At 42.9% G+C, this 27,253-nt stretch overlaps 1 protein-coding gene across 4 annotated transcripts in view; it reads left to right on the forward strand.

Moving 5' to 3' along the window:
* The window catches only part of TLE4 (TLE family member 4, transcriptional corepressor), a 410,973-nt gene that overhangs the window by 197,033 nt on the left and 186,687 nt on the right, over positions 1-27,253 (forward strand). For 2 of the 4 annotated variants that reach the window (XM_033927147.1, XM_033927165.1), the window contains 2 exons: positions 25,127-25,331; positions 25,625-25,641. In XM_033927147.1, coding sequence (XP_033783038.1) covers positions 25,127-25,331; positions 25,625-25,641 — 222 coding nt within the window. The remainder of the gene's footprint in view (positions 1-25,126; positions 25,332-25,624; positions 25,642-27,253) is intronic. The other 2 variants (XM_033927157.1, XM_033927176.1) reach the window with 1 other exon arrangement.

Genomic DNA, 27,253 nt, shown 5'->3' on the forward strand with positions numbered 1-27,253 from the left:
TTCAGCCCGAAGATCATCCTAACTGTTGCATTTTGTATCAGTTGTAGTCTTTGCATTTGCTTCTGGGGGATTGTCAGATGGGAGATGTTGCAGTAGTCCAGGTGGTTTAGTATTAGGGATTGTACTAGAATTCTAAAAGCTGAAGTGTGGAAGTACGCCTTAATGGACTTAAGTTTCCAGAGAGTGAAAAACCCTCTTTTGATTAAGGAGTTTATGTGGTCCTTCATGGTTAGACCTTGGTCTAGTGTTACTCCTAGAATCTTCATCGTTGGTTGAATGGGGTAGTTTAGTTTGTTAATGTGTAATGATATTGTCGTGTTTTGTGCGTGTGGCGAGGCTATGAAGAATTTAGTTTTTTCTGAATTTAGCTTCAGTTTGAAATCTGTGGTCCATTGATCCATCGTGTTTAGTAAGGCTGATGCACAAATAAGTTATGCCTTTCAACATCAAAATGTCACAATGTTCCAGTATTTTGGGAAGATGTGGCCAGTTTTTAGGTGTCCTGTAAGGACAGTCATGGATCTTCCTTCTCCTAGAGATATAGCAAATTGATCTGGGTTTAAAGATACAGTAATTTGTAATGAATATGTATGAAGTAACTTGCATATACAGGTGACAGTCTCTATCACTCTGACATATATGTATTTTATCTATCCTGGAAAGCAGCCTGGTTAGATGTGCTTCTAAGACAAGGTTGAGAACCACATCTCTAGGAGACTGGAGAGCAATACAACAAATTTTTTTTCTCAGAGTTGCCAAATTGGGATAATCCCATTCTGGTTTATATTGTTAAAGACAAAACAGCTTGCTCAATTGTCCTAGTTGGAGATGTGATGAGAAACATTGATGTAAAATCTATCTTTAGGGAATTTCCTGTTGGCTGAGGATTATTAAATGACTAGGGTTTAAGCCCATTACATTAACGGGTGCTAGAATAGATGTGTAAACTTTTAGCACAATGAGGCCATTCTTTCTTCCCTTCCTTTTACCTCCCCACTGTGCAACAGCAACATTTCTCTTCCCCCCCCCCTTCCCTGGTCTTCCTTCTCCCTCGTTCCCTCTCTCTCACCAAAAGGGTGCTGCTGCAGCATTCCCCCTGCGGTCTCACACAGCCATCGGCAACATTTCTCATTCTCTCTTTCACCCCCCCTCCCTGAATTCAAGAAGGCATGTGATGTGCATGTGGGATCTCTTAGAGAGAGGAAGAGATAATGGCTACTATGGATGGGCAGACTGGATGGACCATTTGGTCTTTATCTGCCATTGTGTTACTAGGTTTCTGTGTCAAGGCAAGAAAGTCAACACATCCAAAGTTGTTCCTAGCAAACTCACTCCTCCTGAAGCTCACACCCATTGTCTTCAGCATATTCTGACTATATACTCTGCCTCTGGTCAACACTGCCACCTTGTCATCTGTGGCTTGCCCAGCAGCTTCTCACCCCTATGGGGAACTCCAGATTGGGAACAACAAAAAAAAAGAATCTTTCCTCAAGGTAGGGTGGGCTTACCTCTTCCACTCTGGCAGCAAGAATACGGTCAACCAGTTAGGAACACCTCAAAGGGATTGCAAACCAGTGAATTTGAAGACTGGACTGTTAATAGGTAGTCAAGTAAAAGTACCTGAACCTTCCTCTTTTTGTTGCCTATAACAGAAAATACTCTTACTAGAAAGAAAAGAGTAGACATTTCCCTTGACAGCTGTGGGGGTCCAAGCAGCAATATATGTGGGCTGCATGGTCTGGTCCATTTTGTGGTGGCTGCAGCAGCTTCTAGAGTCCCCAGAAGTGGTGCACTTGGAGTCTGGGGTAGCCTTTTGGGATTTTGTCTTTTATTGAGCCTATGTGGTTGTAGCCAGGAGATGCCTGTGGCTGCATCACTGAGCTGCAGATGTGGCCTCCATGGCACATTTGTGTAAACATCTTTTGGGGGGTTGTTCGCTGTTCTGTTAGGACTTTTGAGAAACTGGTTTTTCATTACTTTGAATTAGTATCAAAACCCTTTTTTTAAAATAAAAATATTTGTACTTTGAAACAATGGAAGCGTAGATATCATACCCTGACATGATATTGTATTTCAAATAGGAATGATCTGTTTAGATTTCAGCAAAGCCTTTTGACACAGTTCCTCATAGAAGGCTCTTGAACAAACTTGACGGGCTGAAGTTAAGACCCAAAGTGGTGAACTGGATTAGACTCCAGAGTGTGGTGGTTAATGGTATTCGCTCATAGGAGGGAAAGGTGAGAGTGGAGTCTCTCAGGGATAGGGATTGGTGCTGGGGCTGATCCTGTTCAAAATGTTTGTGAGCGACATTGCCGATGAGTTAGAAGGAAAAGTTTGCCTTTTTGCAGATGATATCAAGATTTGTAATAGAGTAGACACCGAGGAGGGAGTGGAAAACATGAAAAAGGATCTGCAAAAGTTAGAGGAATGGTCTAATATCTGGCAACTAAAATTCAATGCAAAGAAGTGCAGAGTAATGCATTTGGGGATTAGAAATTGGAAGGAGCTGTATGTGCTGGGAGGTGAGAGGCTGATATGCATGGATGGGGTGATAGTGCCTGAAGATCTAAAGGTGAAGAAACAGTGTGACAAGGCGGTGGCTGTTGCCAGAAGGATGCTAGGCTGTATAGAGAGAGGCGTATCAGTAGAAGAAAGAAGGTGTTGATGCCTCTGTACAGGTCGATAGTGAGACCCCACTTGGAGTATTGTGTTCAATTTTGGAGACCGTATCTGGTGAAGGACATAAAAAGACTTGAAGTGGTCCAGAGGAAGGCAACAAAAATGGTAGGAGGTTTGTTCCAGAAGACGTATGAGGAGAGACTGGAAGCCCTGAATATGTATACCCTTGAGGAAAGAAGGGACAGGGGAGATATGATTCAGACGTTCAGATACTTCAAAAGTATTAACTTAGAACAAAATCTATTCAAGAGAAAGGAAAATCGTAAAACCAGAGAGCATAATTTGAGGTTGTGGGGTGGTAGATTTAAGAATATTATTAGGAAATTCTTCTTTATGGAGAGAGTGGTTGATGAGTGGAATGCGCTCCCAAGGGAGGTGGTGGAGAAGAAAATGGTGACAGAGTTCAAACAAGTGTGGGATGAACACAGGATCTCTAATCAGAAAATAATGGGTATACATTGAAAGAACTAAGGCCAGTACTGGGCACACTTGCATGGCCTGTGTCCTTTATATCAGTGGTTCCCAACCCTGTCCTGGAGGAACACCAGGCCAATTGGGTTTTCAGGCTAGCCCTAATGAATATGCATGAGAGAGATTTGCATATGATGGAAGTGATAGGCATGCAAATTTGCTTCATGCATATTCATTAGGGCTAGCCTGAAAACCCGATTGGCCTGGTGTTCCTCCAGGACAGGGTTGGGAATCACTGCTTTATATGGACATTCAGTTGAGGACGGGCTGGGGAGGATTTCGATGACTGGGATGGTTAAGATGGGTTGGAGTGAGCTTTGATGGAGACTCCAGTAGATGGTACCTAAGCACACTACTGGGCAGAGCTCTGGGTTTCTGGCCCAGAAATATCTAAGAAAAAAGACCACTTAAACTAAATTAATTTATGGAGCATGTATGGTTGGGCAGATTGGATGGACCACTTGGGTCTTTATCTGCTGTCATTTACTATGTTACTATGAAGCAGAGTACACCTACTCAAAACACTATGGGACCTTTTTACAAAGCTAAGTTCAACCAACCAGTTTTCGAAGGATAAGCATACTCATAGAGGCAGTCCCCGGGTTAAGAACAAGTTATATTTTTAAAGCTGTTCTTAAGTCAAATTTGTATGTAACTCAGAACTTTTAGATTTTAAGATTCTTGCTTCTTACTTATGCTCCCAGCTGACAAAAGGACCAAGTGTTTCCCACACCTACACACTGTTCTTTGAAAGGAAGCTCTGGATTTGAGAGGGCATAGGATGAATTTAAGAGGTATTCTAAGGTAGATGTGTGAAACAGTCTTCCAGAAGAAGTAGTGCAGACAGAGACTGTGCCTGAATTCAAGGATGCATGGGATAGGCATGTGGGATCTCTTACAGAGAGAGGAAGAGATAATGGCTACTGTGGACGGGCAGACTGGATGGGCCATTTGGCCTTTATCTGCCATCATGTTACTATGTTAATGTTATTTATATATTCAAATTGTATTTATTATTCTTTTACTATGATAACGTGGCCATGCATCATTCCTGAATCTGCTACAGGAGAAGTGTAGGAGTTTATGCCGCTGGAAATACTGATCAGTGAAATCAAATGAAGCCACAATCACGTTCTTAAGTACGAGTCATACTTAAGTCGGGCGTCTGTAACTCGAGGACCACTTGTACTTTGAAAATGACTTTATGGAAATTACACATACAAATTTACACCTATTCTTTGATGCACGTAAATTTTCAGGTGTATTTTACTTATGCATTTTATTTCACTTATGCATTTTCTTTATATATATATATATATATATATATACGAAAGTCCCAATTCTGTTCCAGCCTTTTGTATGCCTTAGAATATATATGTTAACTTATACATGTAAGTTTATTCCGCTGCTGTGTAGGTATTCCTGGGGAAGATGGAGGAGCGTTTTAAATTACCCCCAATAATGTTCTAATTTTAAACCTCACCTTTTTTTTTAATCCTAGAAAAATCATATACTTATAAACCTGAAATAGAACCTTGGACTATTTGACTTAACCATTTTCTAGTGTATATCAAGATGTACAATAACTTGCACACAAGTTTATTTCTTCGATGAGTAATTTGCACGCTTAAAACGGTCATCTTTTGTCCCGTCTTTTTTTTTTTTCCCCCTTGAGTGTTCAGATTTATTAGTTTAAACCAGATGGGTATTGAGGAGCAAACCCTTGTTGAATGGAGCTGTTTGATTGAGAGGCGTTGCCATGAGAGACACACAGTCATGTCATCTCTTTCCCCTGTACTAAGCCACATTTTGCCATGCTTTGCTTGTTTTGCCTTTTAACGGCTTCATACTGCTGATCTCTTCTACCAGGGATGGAAGCTACTCTTATTTCTTAAGTGATGGTTCTCGCACTGAAATCTGTACTTCAAAAATAAATAAAAAGGGAAGGGACTTTACAATGTATTAAAATGTTGCTTTCCATGCTTTGGTTGAAGTTGCAAAGCTGTGGCCTTCAGTACAAACATAATATGACCTCCCTAAAAAGTATTCAGTGTGATGTAAAATGCTGTATGTAACAGATTTTTTTCCCTAACCCATCAGTTTCTAGAGTACATTTTTAAAGAGGAAATGTTTCTTTATACGTGACCATAGTATAGTTTGTAATCTTTGGAAATTTGTCTACTGTATTGTCTTTCCTCTCCTCCCCCCATCATGCACTCTAACGAAACACAAGTTTGTTATGTTGTATTCACTTTTCTCTCGCACTTTCTGCCTAACTCTTTTGCTTGCTTTTCACAGTGCCTGTTGTTTTTTGTTTTGTTTGTTTGTTTGTTTTTCTCATGCTAATTAAATGTTTCTATACCCTTATTTACCTCCAACCCCTTCTTCCCCATCAACCCTTACCAGAAAAGTAATAAACAGCCAGAGGTCTGGATTCCTATGACCTCCCATTGTTCAAACTCTCGATACTGACTTGACATATATCCCACTTTCTTTAACCACCCCCCTCCCCTCACCCCGCCATAATATATTGATTCTCATAGAACAAAGTTTGCTCTCTCCTCAAGTTGTTTGGAATTGAAATATACGGCCTCTTTTACAAAGCTGCGCTAGCGGCCCCGAAGCCCATAGAGATTTAAAGGGCTTCGGGGCCGTTGTAAAAGAGACAGATAGATTTTATGCATTGCGATGTGCATTAATGAACCAACTTCCCCCCCCCCCCTTTTTTTACTAAGCCACGGTAGAGGTTTCTACTGCAGCCCAGAGCGCTAAATGCTCTGACGCTCATAGAATTCAAATGAGCATCGGAGCAGTGTCTGAGCATTTAGTGCTCTAAGCTGCAGAAGAAGCCTCTACCGCAGCTTCTTACTACTAATTCTGCTACTACTTATATAGCGCTGGTATATAAGTAGCCCTGGTTCTCCAATTCCCATTCCTCTCATTCCCCAGTCTTTCATTAACTCTATCATCTTCCCCCTTCCATCTTAACTCTCCTCTCTTTACCTCCCTTCTTTCCTGTATCTCCTTTCTTCCCCTTGCAAACAATGTCTCTCTTCTTTCTCCATCCCCTTCTATCCAGCACCCCACCATTTCATCAAGTGTCTCCCCTCTTTCTCTCACCACACCCTTTCATTCAGTGCTTCCCCTCTCTCCTCACTATTTCATCTAACATCTCCCCTTTTACTTTTATCATCACCATCCATCCAGGGTTTCATCTCTTTCTCTTCCCATCAATCCATCCATCATCTCCCTTCTTACTTATGTGCGCAGCACTGTACATTTTGACATTTGTAGATGGTCCCTGCTTGGAAGAGCTTACAATCTAATACGGACAGACAGACACGACATAAAGATTGGGGATTCAGAACCTAAGGTGAAAGGAGTTAGGAGTTGAAAGCACTTTCAAAGAGGTGGTAAAAGAGGGTCGTAATAATCAGCATTTGTGATGCTTGAAGATTTTTTTTTTTTAGACTGTATACTATATCCTCAAAGCTTCCAAACTTGCAATTCAATATTTATAACCTATTTTTTTTAGATATAATTTTAAATGTGAAGTGCTCAGACCACAAACCACAGTGCTCATTTGTTAAACACAAGCCATAGGTTGCCTCAGGGACCATCACTGCACTTCCACAGGCCCTTTTACCGCCCTAGTAGCAATTTTTCAATAGTTTCTTCGTTACACGGTTGTGATCAATTATCTCTCTACTTATCTTGGTTGTTTCTGTCTCGGCAGTTCTGCTTGTCAGCATTCTATTGCTTGGATATTTAAACAAATTTTCTCGCCATGAAATGTGTCCTTTTCAACCAACCCCTCTACTTGAGTTTCGCTAAAGGCTACTTCGTCAAGAGGGGAAGATAACTAAAACAAACATCAAAGTATGAATTACTACATCTATTGCCCCACAATAAGCAAAGTGGCTTATAAAAATGTTCTTACCTATTCTATAAATCATTTCATTATATCATCTAACTTATCACTTACATTTTTTTCTTCCCTTAATATTACTTACATCGGCTACTACTTATTTTGTGGGGGAATCCAACAAACTGCTACCTGTTTCACCTCACACTACCAAACTCTCTTCCTTTAAAATTCCTTAGTACTAACATCATCAAGCAAAACGATACATCATTGGTCAATCCGCTTCCCGCCTATCATTTAACTTTCTAAAGCTCAAACCACGCAATACCTGCTTTCAGACCTATCGGGCTTGAAGTCTGCCACTCAGAGATTGAATCTATGCTCTCTCAATAGCAGACCTTGAGACATATTAACTCCCGAGGACTTATAATGTGCCACAAAACTGTATACTGCAAGTCCTCTACTTTGTGATCCTGCTGCTTCCCTTGAGCAACCAAATAACATGGGGCTGGAAGGCATGCATGTTGACCCGTCGAGCTTGGCTCCTAGAGGGGTGCAGGGTTGGCGGTTTGAGAGGGACCAGTGTGATTGGCCCATTTTTGTTTCCCGCAACGAAGTGCAGTGGTGCAGCGGGAGAGAATGGCGGGACCTTAAGAAAGTAACGGCTGCCTTGGGACCAGTATTTTTTTCAGTCCTCGGCGGCGGGCTTCCCCACCCTCCCTCCCTCGTGGTTCTGGAGTTGGTTTCTGGAATTGGAAGCCCTGAGCTCGCAGCGGCGGGTGTCAAACTACCAATTGGGGCTCATCGTGAAATGAGTTGATGGTGGGCAGCTGTTCGAATGGTGGTCCCCAGGTGGGCTGGGGACCCATTCAATGGGGGCATGTAGGTCCCTGCCACCCCCAGACCCTTGCTGGGGCTGAGGCCGGGTTCACAGGCAAAAAGCTGCTTGGGTATCCTTCTGGTAGCTCAGTTGTTGTTTTGATTAACTGTTTAATTTGTTCAATAAATAGAGCTGTGACTGGGATTGGACGGATTCCTGAAGGATAAAGGGATCATGGGATACTGAGGGAGGAGCTGGGATGTAACACAAGTATAGAAAGCTAACCAGGTAATGAGTAGAAACCAAACCAGGTCGTGCAGGTGCAAGACCGGAGGGTTAGGACTTCGATAGGAAGACAGGACTTAAATGAGAAACCAAGGTGGCAAGGGAGCCCCTTCTGGTGATACAGACAGGTCGTGACCTGTTTGGGCCGCCGCGGGAGCGGACTGCTGGGCAGGATGGACCTGTGGTCTGACCCGGCGGAGGCACTGGTTATGTTCTTATGTTCTTATGACTCGGTTTTACCAAAAGTAGAGTCTTGTGGTTATTGTGTCTTGTTAATTGTTATAGGGCTGGTTTAAAGGGGGTAGAAATTAATTGACAACTGGGTCTTTCCAGGTCCAGCTGTTAATGTTAATAAGATGTTCCACTATCCGTAATTTTATAACCTTTTTTGTATGGCCTATATCAGGGGTAGGGAACTCCGGTCCTCGAGAGCCATATTCCAGTTGGGTTTTCAGGATTTCCCCAATGAATATGCATTGAAAGCAGTGCATGCAAATAGATCTCATGCACATTCATTGGGGAAATTCTGAAAACCCGACTGGAATACGGCTCTTGAGGGCCGGAGTTCCCTACCCCTGGCCTATATAATACTTATTACAAGGGCATATTATGTAATAAACCACCCCACTCAAACTACAATTTGTATTTGTTCTTAAAAAATATTTTTTGCTCATAGTCTGAGGGATTGTAATACTATCCAGTGGCCACACGTAAGTGCAGTATATACAATGACCCCATGATCTATGTGGTTCATAACATTTAGACCAGGCACGAGCAACTCCGGTCCTCGAGGGCCAGAATCCAATTGGATTTTCAGCATTTCCCCAATGAATATGCATGAAATCTATTTGCATGCACTGCTTTCAATGCATATTCATTAGGGAAATTCTGAAAACCCGATTGGATTCCGGCCCTCAAGGACCGGAGTTGCCTATGCCTGATTTAAATTGACCAACATCAGTCGGCCCCAAGTGCTATAACAACTGTCCAATGTTCCTTTCCCTTCTGTATGCAAATTTAGGAACTTGTTGGAGGGAAGCATGAATATCTTAAAATTGACCAATAAGAACATAAGAATAGCCTTACTGGGTCAGATCAATGGTCCATCAAGTCCAGTAGCCAGTTCTCACGGTGGCCAATCCAGATCAATAATACCTGGCCAAAACCCAAGTTGAATATGGTAGTATACAAACTTTTGGATTTTCAGATTTTTGTGGGATTGATTTCAGTAACCATTCTCTTTGGCAAAATCTAGCTGTTTCCAGGCCCTCTTCACAACTTTTCCTGGATAACCTCGCTGTATAAATTTGCCATACAGTTTACTAGCTTGATGTTGAAATTTTTTAGCATCTGAACATAACTGCCTGACCCTTGGAAATTGACCTGTGGGGATACTATCACGTAACTGTTTCAGATGATAACTTTGGTATTGTAATAACGTATTTCTATCAGATGTCTTACAATGAGGGGGTGTTTGTATGCAGTTACTAATATTCTAAATCTCTATATCTAAAAATTAGATTTTGTTTACATTAGTATTAAATGTAAACTCAATATTAATATCAGAATCATTTAAATCCTGCATAAATTCACATAACCCACCCAAACAAAATGCCCACCCAAACAAAAAATGCAACATCTATAAATCTTTTCCATATTTTAACTTTAGAAAAATGACATGAAGGGTAAACCCACTTTTGTTCTAATTGTTCATATAGAAGCATGCTATGGATGGTGCCATCATGACCCCCAGAGCAACCCCTTTGATTTGGAAATAAAATTGTTTCTCAATCATGAAGTAATTGTATTGTATGACTAGCACTTAATTTTTCCACCAATTCTCTCTTATTTTCTGAAATGAGTAAGTACTTATGAATTAGCTCAACTGCTGCTGCTTAGGGGATATTTGTGTACAGCGACATCACATCAGCTGTTACTAAAATGTATTCTTCCCCTCCTCTTTCCTATGATTCTCTGTTAAAGGGTTCAAAAAAATGAGTCAAATCTATTACATAGGATTTTGCCTGTGGAACATAATCCTTTATGTAATAAGCCCCATATTGTGCCATTGGCTCAAAAACTGAACCAATTCCAGAAACTATAGGGTGTCCTAGGGATGTGCTTTGCTTGAGATAATATGTCCTCTATATTCCTCTGTAAATTAATTGTAGGATCAAAGTGACGGGCTGGGTCAAGAACTGATTGAGTGAAAGGCGACAGAGGGTAGCGATCAGTGGAGATCGCTCTAAGGAAGGGGATGTTGCCAGTGGTGTGCCTCAAAGTTCTGTTCTTAGGCCTGTTCTTTTTAACATTTGTATAAACAATATTGCTGAAGGGCTGTCGGGTAAGATTTGCCCCTTTCCAGATGATACAAATATATGCAATAGAGTAGGCACCCAGGATGGTGTGAATACCATGAAGAATGACCTGGAAAAGATTGAAGACTAGTCTCTGAAATTTGGCAGCTAAAATTTAATGCTAAGAAATGCAAGGTCATGCATTTGGGCTGCAAAAACCCAAAAGAACGGTACAGTTTATGGGGTGAAGAACTTATGTGCACGACAGAGGAGCATGACTTGGGTGTGATAGCATGTGATGATCTTAAGGTGGCCAAACAGGTTTAAAAGGTGACGGCAAAAGCTAAAAGGGTGCTAGGGTGAATAGGGAGAGGTATGGCCAGTAGGAAAAAGGAGGTATTAATGCCCCTGTATAAGACTTTGGTGAACATAAGAATTGCCGCTGCTGGGTCAGACCAGTGGTCCATCGTGCCCTGCAGTCCGCTCACGCGGCGGACCTCTGGTCAAAGACCAACGCTCTAACTGAGACTAGCCATACCTGCGTATGTTCTGGTTCAGCAGCAACTTGTCTAACTTTGTCTTGAATCCCTGGAGGGTGTTTTCCCCTATGACAGACTCCGGAAGAGCATTCCAGTTTTCTACCACTCTCTGGGTGAAGAAGAACTTTCTTACATTCGTACGGGATCTTTCCCCCTTTCAATTTTAGAGAGTGTCCTCTCGTTCTCCCTACCTTGGAGAGGGTGAATAACCTGTCCTTATCTACTCATGTAAAATATTGAGTACAATTCTGGAGGCCACACCTTCAAAAATATATAAAAGGATGGAGTTGGTCCAGAGGAAGGCTACTAAAATGGTGCATGGTCTTTGTCATAAGGCATTGAGACAGACTTAAAGATCTTAATCTGTGTATTTTGGCGGGAGAGGGGAGGTAAAGAGATGTTTACATACCTATGTGGGGTAAATGCGCATGAGTCGAGTCTCATTTGAAAAGAATCTCTGGAATAAGAGGGCATAGGATGACATTAAGAGATGAGATAGGCTTAGGGGAGTAATCTAAGGAAATACTTCTTTCCTCAGCAACAGCAGCAGATGAATCCAGAGACTAGTGGGATACCACACATCTACCAGCAGGTGGAGATAGAGAACTGATTAACAGGTGGTCCTACTGGTTGGCACTCTCCCTGTATCTTCAGTATTCTCTATTTCCCAGCAGGTGATGGTCGCTTTTCCACTAGCTCCTGGATTCTGGCTGGCTTATTATTTCTTCTGTTGAGATTATTCTCTTCTGGTAGATCAGGGTGTTTAGCTGAACGGTGCCAACTTTGGGAATTAGACCTGGGCCCCCCAGGTCTCTGCTCCACCCTCCTCTCTGATGGATTGTGGCTTTTTTCCTGGTTCCCCCCCCTTTTTTTTTCTTTTTTCAAAAAAAAAAAAATTATTGGGGCCAGAGTGCTGTTGCTGTTCCAATCTGTAACTACCAACTTTAGCAACGCTGGACTCTGGTAAGCACGTGTTTCTATCTTATTTGACTTGGTGTTTGGGTCTGCCGGTTTGTTCTTGGAGTTTTCGCTGACACGCGGTGTTGGGTTATCTGCCAGTTTTTGAGTTGCTCGGCGGCTTGTTTGGGAGTAATGGCGGCAGAGGCAGTTAAACAGTGTTCCCGCTGTGGGAAGCGGCGAACACCATTGGGCCTCTGTTCAGCGGGTTGCGCCGATGCCATGGGGGAGGAGATTCAAAACGCACCTGAGGTGCCGCTCATTTCCCGTGCGATTGAAACCCGGCCTTCTTCTCCTGCACTCGCAGCTGCGTCCATTCTGCTTCAGTGCACGTCGGCGGCTGCGCCGGCAGTCAGCGGTTTTTCTTCTGCTTCCCTTGCAGGGCCGGTTTCTGGGCAGGGAACAGTTATTTCAACGCCAACACAATCTATTCCGGTGGCGTTTTCCCCGGAGTTTGTTATGCTAATGCATAAGGCCTTTTTATTGCAGACCTCTCAGCCTACGCAGCAACGGGAAGGTAATTTGGATCGGATTCCCGTGCTTCATGCCAGTAGACCTCCTTTGGAGTCTCGGGCAACAAAAAGGCGCAGAGTTTCGCCTATGGACGGGTATGACCCTCTGTCAGGCTCCGCCTTGTCTCTGGATCTTCCGGTATCTCTGGAGGATGGCGAAGTGGCAGATTTGGAGTTTGAGGATGCGCTGGCTAGGGAGGTGGATGATCCTACAGCGCTCCGTCTTTTTCATAGGGAGGAATTGCCATCTTTTATTTCCAAGGCGCTACTCGGTCTTCATATCTCTCAGCAGGATCCACAAGCGGCAGGGTCTGCTAATCCCCTTATGGCAGGCACGAAAAAGCCTGCTAAGGCATTCCCGGTTCACAAAGCGATGCATGAGCTTATCTCTGCTCAATGGGACACTCCGGAGGTTGGTCTCCGCGTGGCAAAGGCTATGCACCAGTTGTATCCAGTCTCTCAGGACGAACTGGACAAGTTTAAGAACCCCAAGGTGGATGCTTTGGTGGCTGCAGTTACAAAAAAGACTACATTGCCGGTTGAAGGTGGTATAGCGCTCTGGGATATTCAGGATAGGAAGACTGAATCTTCACTTAAGCTGTCTTTTGATGTTGCGGCTGTTACCTTGCAAGCGGCAGTGTGCAGTTCCTATGCGGCACGGGCTTGTCTGCAATGGGCGCAAGGTATGGTGGATAAAATGATGGAGACGGGGATTGCTGTTTCATCCAACTTTCCAGATATGGAAACGGGTCTAGCGTATGTGGCAAATGCCCTCTATGATATTATTCACGCTTCAACGAAACAAATGTCTTTCTGTTGTTTCTCGAAGATCCTTGTGGCTCCGTCACTGGGCGACAGATGTGGCTTCTAAGCTTAGACTTTTGAGGCTTCCTTTTAAGGGTCACTTGTTATTTGGGATGATTTGGATTAATTAGTTAAGGATTTTGGTGATACCAAGACACAACGGTTGCCGGAAGATAGGCCTAAAGCCCCCTTGAAGTCTGTGTCTGCCAGAAGTCGTTTCAGAGACGTTAAGAGATATAGATCTGGGAAGCCGTCCTTTCCACCATCTTACGGTGCTTCCTTTAATTCTAGGCCTAGGTTTCCACAAAAAAATTTATTTTGTCCTACAAAATCCCAGCCCACTCAGACCCCGGCCTTGCGTAATTCCCAATGACGGGAGGTCAGCTCCATCGTAGCCATTGGGGGGTCGACTGTCTTCCTTTCTGGCGGAGCGGGCCAAGATCACGTCCGATCAGTAGGTATTGGACATTATTCGAGAAGGTTACAAATTAGAATTTTCCTCTCCCATTGCAGATTCTTTCTTGGTCTCCCCTTGTACAGGGGCTGCCAAGAGAGACTCAGTACAGTGCACCCTTCAGGTTCTTTTGGAGCTTGGGGCCGTAATTCCAGTTCTTCCGGCAGAACAGGGGCAGGAAAGGAACTCCATTTACTTCATGGTGCCCAAAAAGGGGGGTTTGGTCAGATCGGTCTTGGATCTCAAGAGGTTCAACCGCTTTCTTCAAGTCAGACATTTCCGGATGGAAACAGTGAGGTCGGTCATAGCGGCTGTTCAGCCGGGGGAATTCCTTACAGCTCTCAACCTCAAGGAAGCTTATCTGCACATTCTTATATGGCCACCGCATCAGAAGTATCTTCGCTTTGCAATCCATGCCGTTTGGCCTAGTCACGGCTCCACGTACGTTCTCCAAGGTCATGGTAGTAGTGGCGGCTTTCCTTCGACAGGAAGTACATCCTTACTTGGACGATTGGTTGATTTGGGTGTCTTCCAGACAAGAGAGTTTGACGGTGACCCACAGGGTGATCTCTCTTCTTCAATCTTTGGGGTGGGTCATCAACTTTCCAAAAGCTGTCTTACCCCTTCTCAATTGTTGGCGCATCTGGGAGTGCAATTTGACACAAGTCTGGGGAAGGTGTTTCTACCCAAAGTCCAGGGAGAGAAGTTGCAGTCTCAGTTTCGCCTGCTTCTCCAGTCACCCAGACCGAGGGTTTGGGATTATGTGCAAGTTTTGGGCTCTATGGTGGTGGCTCTGGAGGTGGTACCCTGAGCTCGCTTCCACATGAGACCGTTGCAGCAGTCACTCCTCTTACAGTGGGCCCCAGTGTCTCAGGACTACAATCATCGTCTTCAGTGGACTTCTCAAGCAGCGATCAGCATGCATTGGTGGCTCAGCGAGATCAATCTGTTCAAGGGAATGCCCCTTGCCACACCGGACTGGATCATAGTTACTACAGATGCCAGTCTGCTGGGATGGGGAGCTCAGTGCCTTCAATCTTCAGCGCAAGGAGGTACACGAAGGCCTCATTTGGCCGGTGAGGCAATAGTCCTGCTTCAATGGGCGGAAGTTCATCTTCCTCTTCTCTCGGCAACGCACATTTGCCGGTCAGGCAAATGTTCAGGCGGACTTCCTCAGCAGAAATCTTCTGGATCCCGGAGAATGGGAACTCTCCACTCAGGCATTCAACCTGCTAGTGCGGAGGTGGGGTCTTCTAAAGATAGATCTCATGGCCTCTTCTTGAAATGCAAGCTTCCTTGGTTCTTCAGCAGACGCAGGGAGCAGGCGTCCGAGGGGGTAGACGCATTGGCTCTTCCATGGCTTCCGAGTTGTCTCCTTTATGTAAGACCAAAGTGGGACGGATTTTCGATGCAGATCGGACCCTAAGTTAGTAAGTCCGGAGTCACCGGAAATGTTAACCAATCACCCGACGACAGACGCATCAGGTCTGCATACCATGGACGATGCGGCCAATCCAGAGCTACCAGGATCACCAAGCCCAGAAAGTGAGCTATGCGACCTATCATCGGCCAAGGAGCCTGCCTGCCTGCCTGCCCCGACTCTCCCACCCTTCCTCGCACTGCAAGCCTGTGGTTTTAACCCGCGGGCTTAAGCGGGTTAAAACCAAGGGCTCCAAAAAGTTCCTCGATTGCCTATTTAAAAAAAATCTATGCCGGCCCTGAGGTCCAGCACTTTTCAGGTTCCCTGGCTACGCTCAGTGGTTTAACAAGCAGATCCACCTTCCATAAAAAAAATAGAAGAAACCCCCCCCCCAAAAAAAAAAAACCCTCAGACGGCCTGGAGATCCAGCGCATGCTCAGACCATCTACAGATGATCTGCGCATGCGCAGGGATTGCTATAGAGCGATCCGTACTTGCAGAAGGGAGCGTTCCTCCGATCGCTTGCATCTGCATGTTGGAGTTTGCTGAAGTCGTCGGACTGGCCCAATCGGGCAGGTTAGTGAATCTGGCTCATACTCCTGAATCACGATCTGTCGCCCCCTTATCACCCCTTCCCCCTTGCCCTTTGAATGATAATAGATCTATCCATCCTCAACTTTTGAATTAACCGATGTTGATATGTGGAAAGATTTGAAAAAACTTTGTGCTATTGTCACTCAATCTGTCCAAGCTCATTCAGAATGCCTTTTCAAAGGCCACCACTGATACATCTGGTGGGCCCAGGGAAATCCATTTTGATTTATGCTTTAATCTATCCAAAAAATGATTTGAATTTGTTGTTGGTTGACCCTTAAAAAAAAGTTTTAATCTTAATGTTCTAAAGAAATGGTGAAGATGAGAACGTGTCTCAAAGCCATCATACCGGGTTGTGGGCACAAAAGATAAACCCTTCTGTAGAACCTCCTCTTCTTTACCGCTTCGATAAATTGAAAACACCAGTTTTTTATTTCCTGCTGGTCGTCTTCACTCATGGTGCTTTGGTCAACACTTATTGACTGATTCCCTATGGATGTGTACTCTGAGATTGTAGTCTTAAAAAAGAATCTGGTAATTCAACAGTTACTTCTGGATCATTCTAAACTAAACTAAACTAAAACTTAGTTTTATAGACTGAGTCATCAACCAAGAGGAGCTCGACTCGGTTTACAATAATGTAAAATATAATACATAAATTTGACAAGAAAAAGTAGACTGAAATAGTTAATTTCCAAAATGTTTAGCAAACAAAAAAGTTTTCAGAACTTTCTGGAATAAAGCAAAAGAACCTAAACTTCTTAATGTAAGCGGTAAAGCATTCCAGAATTCGGTTAATTTAAAAGCAAAAGAATAACTAAATCTCTTAAAGGTTTTGTTTTTACCACTGAGAGAGAGAAATGTAAGTTTTAATTTTTGAGAACTTCTGGCAAGATGAGATCTATGAACATTCCAATCTAAAGGAATCAAAGTGGCAAAAATACCAAATAGGATCTTAAATGCAATACAAATGCATTTAAATTGAATTTTGAGATACACTGGAAGCCAATATAATTCCTTGAGCAGAGGGGTTACGTGATCAAATTTACTCTTACCAAAGATAAGTTTAGCTGCAGTGTTCTGTATTGAAATCTCTGCAGACTGATCTTTGAAAGACCCAAATACACTGAATTACAGTAATCCAGCCTTGACAAAATGATTGATTGAACCAAGTGTTGTTGGTGAAAAAGTGCTCTCTTCTCAGAGCACGGAGGCTGAAAAAACACTTTTTAATAAACAAATTTAGTTGGTCCTTAAATGTAAGTGAAGAATAGATAACAATACCTAGTATTAACGAGGAAAACTCAATTTTCAAAGATTCTCCTGAGTCTAAGATCACAGCAGAAGGGAGAGAATCTAACCGTATCACTGTATCAACTTGTTTAGCATTGTTTTCACCCTCCAATGAAGATTCACTGGATGATATTTTGAATAATACTTTTTGACGATTTTTCGTACTTTTCATCCCTTTATTCATCAATGGGTAGATATAACCTTTTGTGAAATCAAATTAATCTTGGTGGTACTTCTTTACTTTAAACACTCTTTGTTCAATTTGAAACTTTTCCATCGCACAGTCAACAAACATTTCATCCTCTTCACTAGATTTCAGTGGTTATAATTTTGTTTCCAATTCACTCTGTTGTTCCATAATAATTGGAGCCAAAGCATTCACTGTTAATAACATTAGATCAACTGAACAGCACATCAAAGTTTCATTCCAATTATGGACATAAACCTCATTATCTAAAAACCTAGGTTCCTTGTTTATCCTCTGTCCCCTTGGAACCTGGTGTGCATGGCAATATTCTACTTGCCCAACTGAAATGGGAGCCTGAGACCCCCGTGTCGATGGGTGGAACGTAACACGGGGCTGGTAGACCCTAGTGTCGCCCATTGGCCGGGGGGGTTGTTGGGTTAGTTTGGGGGGAGAAGCAGGGGGAGAGCTCCAACTGAAAAAAGCCACCCTGGAGGACCCTGGAAGGAGCCGAGTCCTCCAAGGTCCCGGCATTATAACCTCCCCCCGCACCATCAATCATTCCCCATGCCCCAATCCCATTATAGCCTTTCGGCATGAATGACTCTTTCCTTACTTCCTAACCTAACACTCCCTGACACAATCCCACCCCCACTAACTTGTCTCAAAGGGCAACACACGGGCCTCCCAGCCTCGTGTTACTTTACGCCCGTCGAGATAAGCTCTTGAGCTACACTCATTAGTGACAAAAAGCAGCTAGAATACATTTGCAGAAAAAGTTTGTAATGGTAATTTGCCACATGATTAGACATGCTGTGCAAAAGATTTGGGTGTCCCTGTTCTTGGGTGTTAAAACTGAGCATGGTAATGAGCCATCACTTACTGGTTTTAGTACTGGAGTTGGGTTGAGTTTTATTTTTTTCTGTGTTTGTTTTTTTATTTATGCTGTTTCTCAAAATTTAAAATGTATAAGTCAAAACTTGGGAAGACAACATCAAGCAAAAAATCCAACAGAACTGCAGTGAAGTATCGAGTCAAAAAACAAAGGCAAGAACTGCAGTGGTGATGTACAAGATGCCAAGTGTTGAATTAAATGATCATAAAAAATAGTCTTTAATAAACATCATAGAAAATGAATAATAAATATAATCATATAACAGTTATTATCCAAAAGGATTGATGAACCCAGACCTGACACAGTCCATGTTTCGAAGAAACACTCCTTCCTCAGGGGTCCTAATAGGTATCGTATGCAGGAAACCTGATGGATAGGAGCTGGAATCGGCAGTGAACAGCCAAACAATCCGTGAGAGCTCCTACGCAGTGCAGGATAAAAGCGGAAGCAAAAAAATAAACACGTGTCAGGTCCGGGTTCATCAATCCTTTTGGATACAAACTGTTATATGATTATATTTATTATTCATTTTTTATGATTGTTTATTAAAGCCTATTTTTTATGATAGTTTAATTAAACACTTGGCATCTTGTACATCACCATTGCAGGTCTTGCCTTTGTTTTTAAAACTTGGGAAGAAGCAGAGAGCAAATACACATTTTTCAGAAACAAATAACATACTGCTCTAAAAGTCCGCAAAATGGGCTGAGCAACTAAAGAAAAAGTACAAAAGAAAGTAACAAAAGTTGCATTGATCTATCAAGTCCACCTGGGTTGAGTCTGAATGCCATGTTTGAAAGTAATGATATTCTAAACACAGCAACGATTACAGTGATTGCATTTTTAAAAAAAAGCATGGACTTTGTAATGCAGGTTGTGCTGTGCACGTAAGGTTTCCCTGCGCAGTTAGGTCTTTGGCTGCTCTACTCCTCCATCCCCTTCTGGCCCCCAAAAACTGCTCATGACCTTGCTAGTAGGTGTTCTGTGAGAGGGAACTGGGTGGTTGTCTTTTTTTTCCTGAAGGTTTTATGAACAAAGATAATTTGTAAAGGATTTTTTTGCACGTATCTAAAAAGGCTTTTAGTTATGCCAGGGATTATGTGCATAAAAGGATGTCTAGTGATGAGAAGGCATGTACTTTTAAGCCTCAAGCGTATAGGCATGTTCTGGGGTAGAATTCAGCAAAGCAAGCATAAATGTTCACAGCTCCATTCTAAATACAATTTCTGCCAGTTTGCTTCTGGTGTTAACATAAGAATTGCCATACTAGGACAGATCGAAGGTCCATCAAGCCCAGCATCCTATTTTCAACAGTGGCCAACCCAGGTCCAAAGTTTTATAGAGAGACCTAGCCTTCTATGTGCCTTTATAAAATAGACTGAAAATAGGCACTTATATGGTCTTCCCACATAGGCAGCATATAAAAATATATATATATATTTCCTTTGATCTGAACGCCAAAGCACAGGTTGCTGGCTGTACTGATAACATGCGTGCAATTAATCTTTTGTACATTGGCATTAGCCAACACCTATTACGAGAATAAAGCTTTATCTAACATTTTCCTTCTTTTTTTTCCACATTTTTTATAGGCACAAATCAATGGGTGGGTTTCCCCTCCATTCACCAGTAGCATCAAACAGTCTTGTCCTCCGCCTCTCCCCCTTCTCCCTATAAGCATGGTTAGTACAACACCGAGCTGGCTGCAGCTTTGGTTCAGGTCAAGCACTCTGCTTCTAACGTCCTCGAGGGCTTTCTCTTTCTGTTGCCAGTGCACTGGTAAAAATGACTTTAAGCTCTTGTCAGCGCAGCTACTGGTGCATGCATCACAGTCCCACTCAAATAAACCTGTCACAACACCGAGTCAGCAGCCAGCGAAGAGTACAAGGGCAGGCCTCCAGCTTTCCATTCGAGCAGCACTAAACGTGCACAGAGTGCCCAATTATTTCAGCATTATTGAGCAAGCCTACAGGAGGACCCGGGCCTTGCTACATTAGATTTTCTTTAGTAATTTGCTCAAGTACCGCTGAGGACACTTAAAGGGCTTAAAACGGTGGCTGCAACCAGCTTCCTTTTCTGGGCTGTTAATTCAGGTTTTCTCTTTCAAATTAACTCTCGCCACATGCTGCGCAATAGTGCTGGGAGAACTGTTTAACATTAATTTTCTCAATTTTCAACCTTTTCTTATAGTATAACTGCTTTCAGACCTATTCACTTATGTCTATCGATAATAAATGCGCATATGCATTAATCCTGTGTATCTCCTTTAAGATAAACATAACGTAGATAGAGTTAGTCTATGGAGTTGGATCGACTGCAGATATTGGCTTCTTTGCTTTGCTCTGAGTGTATTTGATTCTGACCTAATGCTAAACCCAAGAGTGTGCTGCGCCCCTGAATGTCCTTGCTGCCCTCGAGCTGCTTTATTACAAAAGGGATTGTCTGTCATTTGCTTCACGCTGCTGTCGCACACAGGATGTTGAAATCTGGTTACACTCTGCTGACAGTTGCCCTGAGATCTGACCTCGCCTCCTTGTGATGGTTACCAAATCCCCCATACCTAATTTGTGAGCCTCCGCGGTGATTTTGTTGGCTGCATTCTATTTATCATGCCTTCCTTTTCTAGCATTCCTTTCCCTTTGTTGCTATAATCTATTTTATCCCAGGACAAGCAGGCAGCATATTCTCACATGTGTGTGACGTCATCCACAGAGCCTGGTATGGACAGTGCCAAAGTATATTGTCACTTTAAGCTTTAGAAAGTTTTAAGATTGCCCACACTGCGCATGTGTGAGTGCCTTCCCGCTTGATGCTAACTCATAAGGTCATCTGTTTTTCATTTTCCGTGGAGTGAAGATGATATATCTGCGTCCAAAATTGGTCCCCATACCTAAAGAAGGATATAAAACTGCTAGAGAGGGTGCAGAGAAGAGCAACAAAGCTAGTGAATGGTATGGAGAATCTGAGCTATGAGGAACGACTTAGGAGACTGGGATCGTTCTCCCTCGAGAACAGGAGACTGCTGGGGGATCTGATCGAGACTTTCAAAATACTGAAAGGATTCGACATAATAGAGCAGGGAAAGCAGCTATTTACAATGTCTAATGTGACACGGACAAGAGGACACAGTCTGAAGCTGAGGGGGAACAGGTCCAGGACGAATATCAAGAAGTTCTTTTTCACACAGCGAGTGGTGGATGCCTGGAATGCTCTCCCGGAGGAAGTAATTGCAGAATCCACCATTCTAGGATTTAAGGGTAAACTAGATGCACATCTCCTTAGGAGTGGCATAGAGTGACACGGGTAAGGGTATATTAGGTGCACATCTCCCTTGGGAAGCATACAGTGACATGGGAAATTGATCCATGCCAGGGCACACCTGGCGGGTCCTCCGCGTGTGCGGATCACCGGACTTGATGGACCCAGGGTCTGATCCGGAGATGGCAATTCTTATGTTCTTATGACTTTGTCTAGTCGAGTTTGCCTTCCTGCTTTGCTTTTTTTCCCCATTATTTTTCTTTTTAGTTGTTTGTTTGTTTTTTAAAATCCTTTCCAATATTAAATTTCTTAATTTTTACTTTTGGGGCCTGTGGGTATTTTTGAAGTCTTTGTTCCCACTGGCGTCGTCAATGGCTTTTCAGCCTTCTTTTCACTCGAAACGTGCTGTTTTCTCTTTCCTACTGGATCTCTTCCCAATCTTCCAGAGCTGAAAAAAAATAAAAATCAGAAGAATAAGAAGAGTAAATGCCTATCCAAATATTTTATTATTTTTGTTCCTGCATTTTATTTCTACAAGAAGATATTAGGCCTGGGGTCGGGCACTCAGCAACTGGGACTTTTCTGTGGTACTGAGCCCTAGCGGTACCATTGCATCGATCTTTGACATCGATCATCAGCGTCACAGGCATATCTCACATGAAGTCTCTTGGTGCATGCCTCTCCTTGACGCTATCGATGCAGGCTGTCATTTCTAAAGTGTGGATCTTCATGGGGTTACCAATGCTTTGACACCCTGCTGCACGTATGGTAGCATCCAACTAGCATACAGTATCGATGCCTCCTTTCACGGATTGATCTTCTGGGTGGTATCGATTCCCTCCAGTACTGGTGAGCATCGACAGTTTCATTGCTATCACCAGCTTCACGGGCATTTTCAGCATCAAGTCTCAATGCATGCCTATCATTGACACCATCGTTCATCGATGCAGGAGGTCATTTCTGAAGCTCACTTCCCCTGGGGTTCCTAACACTTCGACACCCTGTGGCACCTATGATACCTGCTTCTCAGCCCTTAATACCGGTGCAATGTTCCATCGTATGCAAGGTCCACTGCATGGCTGGCCATGAGATCACAATGAATTTGGCCTTGATGCCTACTTTTTTCTTTCCTCAGTACCAATACAATCCTTCCCTGCTTTGTGCTATTTGCATACGTCGAAGCTTGGTATTGATGTTGCATTCTACCTCGGTACCATCGCCGCTCCTGTAGCTTCAGTTTAACAACCGGTATCGGTGCTTCCACTGTCTCCCTTGGTACCAGCCTCCCTCAGCATATGATCATCAGCCTACATACAAGTTCCACCACCCCATAGTTCATCGACCCATGTTACTTTCAAGAACTCTCACAAGGCACTTTGTGTCCCTGTCCTCGCAGTAACTCAATTTCCCGTGAATTTTGTCACTGTCCCTGTGCCTGTCCCATTCCTGTAAGCTGTGCCTTAACCGCATAAAGCCTCGAACACTTATGATTTTAAAGTGTTTGAGGCTTGTGCAGATGAGGATGAGGCTTGTGCAGATGAGGATGAGGCTTGTGCAGATGAGGATGGAGCTTGCAGGAATGGGGCAAGGACAGGAAAAGAACTCTCGGGGATTGGACGAGAAAATAAGTTCCCACGAGGATAGGGAAAAATTTGTCCCCGTGTCATTCTCTAATCTGGACCATCGAGTACTCCGAATATAATCTTGTCCTGGACTTGACAAGCCACAATAGTTACATCAGTCTTTGCTGGTTAAATCCACTCTTTGAAAGTCTTTCAGTTCCAGAGACAATGCCACTGCACCATCAGGATGTGACAAACATGCTATGGATAAGTTTAGACGCCGTCTTTACTAAACCTCTATGTGGAATAGAGTTCTTATTTCAACTTCTTTATGTCCTTTTATCTCAAACAGCTCATATAGAAGTTGACTGATTTTGAGCAGTATATTCCGTTTGGCTCCCTGCCAGAATTTCCGGACTAAGAGGGATCCACTATGGCTATAGAGTCTTTCAAAGCTGGCTCAGTTCTTCTGCTTATCATGAACAATCCTGTACATCAGAGGGGTTTCTTCATGGGTGTAGAGCATACTAATCATGGAACACTTCTGCTGCTTCCCTCTCTCTCACTATACTTCCAACAGAAATCTATCAGGGGTGTAGAACTTGTTAAAGATAGATAGCCTATTCTACCCATCATAACAACTCTACACGCCATATCAAGCTTCTAAACACAGGGATCCACTGGGTGTAGAGCCTGTTAAGCTTGGATCTCCTTGTGTATTTTGTAACACTTTTGTCCATCATTTGGCTCTGTCGTTGTTGACATCACTATTTTTTGTCAACGGTCTCCACTCTTGGTGTAGAGCCTATAAAATGGATTATTATTTTTCTTTTGCAGTTCGCCTCTGCAAGAACAGCTTGCACAACGAATGTATCCATAACACTACTTGTACACTTCTTCAAGAATGGCTTTCGATGCATTGATATCACATCTGGACCATTGCCTTGACTATTACTAAGACACTTCTGTCTCTGATATGGACTTTATTATTCAAAATTGTTTACTACATTATCGGAATCTAAATACATTGCGCCTACAATGAAACTCCTCGAGACATTGGATTTTGATGACTCATCGAGAGTTTCTTCAGTCTCCTCTTTGCAATCTGTTTAAAGATGCTATGTTGCAGAGCTGGGAGATGCCTCTCTTCATCACCACAGCTCCACGGGCGACTCACTCTCTCTACAGCATTCCACTACCACTGACCATCAATGTTGTTATCCTTGTCAAATAGACCAATGGGATATTCACCATACTTTATATAGATCTCTAAACTTCCCTCATGATATCTCACCTACTTGAACTAAAAATAATTTAAAAAGAACTGAGTTCTCGTGGAAAGTGGCACGGGACCAGGCAGGTAGCCTAGTGCGCCGCTATGCTGCGAGAGAACAGAAGAGGAGGCAGCCGCATCTGCCGTTCTCGGCAGAAGCGGCGGGGACCAGGCTAGATGCAATCTTACTCTGTGTGTTGTTCAGCCCATGATCTGGGGATAGGAGCTCCAGCTTAACTAGCTTGTGGTGGTGGTGGTAAATTAGTGGGACAGTCCCAATTAGCTGAATTTATTTTCTTAATTCAGTGATGATAAAATTGTTCTAATTGGTGGTTGTTATATTCTGTATTCAGGCCTGTGAGCAAATAGAGAAATTGCTAAATACATATTTAATGAAAAGCATCTGGGAATGTTCATATTTGTGCTACTACATGTAGCCTATATGTCTTGATGATTGTGTGTAATATCTGGATTTGCCAATTCAATGAACAATTGGCTGTCTCCCACAATTTTTGTGTACACAAATCCCCATCCCCCTAATTACATTTTTTTTTTTTTTTTTTTTTAAATAATCACCAGTAATTTGAAGTTTTAGGGCAGCCTGGCATCAGCCCATGGGATGCCTGACTTAGACTGTCATGCTTGCTGAAAATAAAGGAAACTTAATCAAACAACACCCATTAAAGGATGAAGCCAACATTTCCTTTCATGTTGCTACATTTAGGGCTCCTTTTATTAAGGTACGCTAGCGTTTTTAGCGCACGCTAGCCATGCGCTAAATGAAAAATACTAACGCAAGCTCTATGGAGGCGTTAGCGTTTAGCGCTTGCGGCATTGTAGCACGCGCTAAAACCGCTAGCGAAGTGTACAGAAAGTAATTTTATTAATGATGTGCTGCTTGTGTGTGGTATGGTTTTAGCACCCTGATTGGGAACAGCTCAATATTTGTTTAAATTTCTCACAGCAGCAGCAACTCCAGGCGCAGCATTTATCTCATGGACATGGTCTCCCCGTTCCTCTCACTCCACACCCGTCTGGTCTGCAGCCTCCAGCCATCCCCCCCATTGGAAGCAGTGCAGGCCTCCTGGCCCTCTCCAGCGCACTGAGTGGACAGTCCCACCTGTCAATCAAAGATGAGAAGAAGCATCATGACAGCGATCACCAAAGAGGTGAAAAATGTTCAACTCTCTATAACCTTTTGTACAATTTTCTTTCAATTTTCTTATAAGAAAAAGACAATGTATATCTGTGTGGTTTTTTTGGGGAGGAGGGGGTTGGTTGGTTGGTTTTCTCTCCAAAAAAAAAATTTGCGCTGGGTGATTGGCACCGATCGACAAGTCAGTTCAATCCTTGTATGTTCATTGCTTGTATGTAGCACCTAATATTATAGAAACTAACTGATGTTTTTCTGTTCTATTTATTGCATCCTCTCTGATCCAATTTGCCACCAAACCATATGCAGACAGAGACTCCATTAAGGTAGGATGTTGGAGAAATTACTTGAAAGGGATTTTATTGCTTTTTGTGTGTGTTAATGTGACAGCAATCTTGTTCCAGTGTAATATTCTTGTAAGGAATTGTCAGTAGAGTTAGATTGTAACTTTCAGAATTGGTAACTGTCCATACTGGTTGCTTTTTGCTTTTAAACTAAGATTTTGTGTGTGTGTGTGGGGGGGGGGGGGGGGGGGAACTGATGGTTGCCCAGGAACGGATGGTTTGGTGTGGAGTATCCTTGAAGGATACTATTGAAACAGGATATTTAGGGAGTCCTAATAGAGAGGTTTCCAATAATGGTGAAAGAAAGCCAAGAGTTCTTAAGAGGAAGGCAGAGTAAAGGACTCAAATTATCCTTGTCATCTTCTCAGCAAACTATAGATACAAGGAAAAAACCCACAATTTTAAGTGTCTGTATACAAATGCTAGAAGCCTAATAAATAAAATAAGAGAGTTAAGAGTATATAGCACTGAATGATGAGATAGATATAATAGGCATCTCAGAGAGCTGGTGGAAGGAGGACAATCAATGGGACACTGTGTTACCTGGGTACAAATTGTATCACAAGGATAGAGTAGAACAAATTGGATTGGGGTAGGGTGGGCGGGGTTGCGCCACTTGTTAAAGAGAGAATTGAATCAAACAAAATACACATTCTGCATGGCATACCGTGTTTCCCCAAAAATAAGACAGTGTTTTATATTAATTTTGGGTCCAAAAAAAATGCACTAGGGCTTACTTTCGTGGATGTCTTATTTTTTCATGTACAACAATCATCTCTCCCTTCCTCTCCTCCACCCCAATTCTTCCTCTTTCCTTCCCCCCCCTCCACATGTAGTATTATTCCTCCCCTCTCAACCATCCCTTTGTGCAGCATCTTTCTATCCCTCCCTCCTTCCCATCCCCCTGTGCAGCAGAACCCCACCAACCTCCCACCGTGAGACTGACATATCTCCGCTCTGAGGCTTCCTAAAGTAGCAGGGGTGGTGGTTGCTAAATTGATGAGTCCGATTTTTTTCAGTAAATCAGGCAACACTAGTGTCAAGGATGGAGTCAGGGAGTGTCGGGGACATTAGGGGGCAGGGGGGGCTTTGGGGGGGTCAATCTTAACTAGGGCTTATTTTTGGGGTAGGGCTTATATTTGGAGCATCTTTAAAAATCATCCTAGGGCTTATTTTCGGGATAGGTCTTATTTTCGGGGAAACAGTGTTGATAGCAGTTTGGAATCCATATGGATAGAAATTCTGTGTATGAAGGAAAGGAATATATAGGTAGGGTTATACTACCGATCCTGGGACAGAATAAGCAGACAGATGAAGAAATGTTTTTGGATATTAGGAAAGCTGGCAAATTGGGCAAGAGTTTAATAATAGACAATTTCAATTACTATCTATAAGGAAAAGAGTATGTTTTCATATATTCACAAAAAAATAGACATTCTATTTGTAACAACCAAGCCTTTAACCCTTCTTACAAAAATAATAAAGGGGAAAAAAAGACCTCAGTTCATCTTCATAGGTCATAAAAACTCCTCTAACAGTCCAAAGATCTATCATCAAAAAACACTGATTACAAAACATTCTCTATAGTTCTTCA

Source organism: Geotrypetes seraphini, chromosome 1 (assembly GCF_902459505.1).
Source record: "Geotrypetes seraphini chromosome 1, aGeoSer1.1, whole genome shotgun sequence".
In the NCBI taxonomy this organism is placed as follows: domain Eukaryota; kingdom Metazoa; phylum Chordata; class Amphibia; order Gymnophiona; family Dermophiidae; genus Geotrypetes; species Geotrypetes seraphini.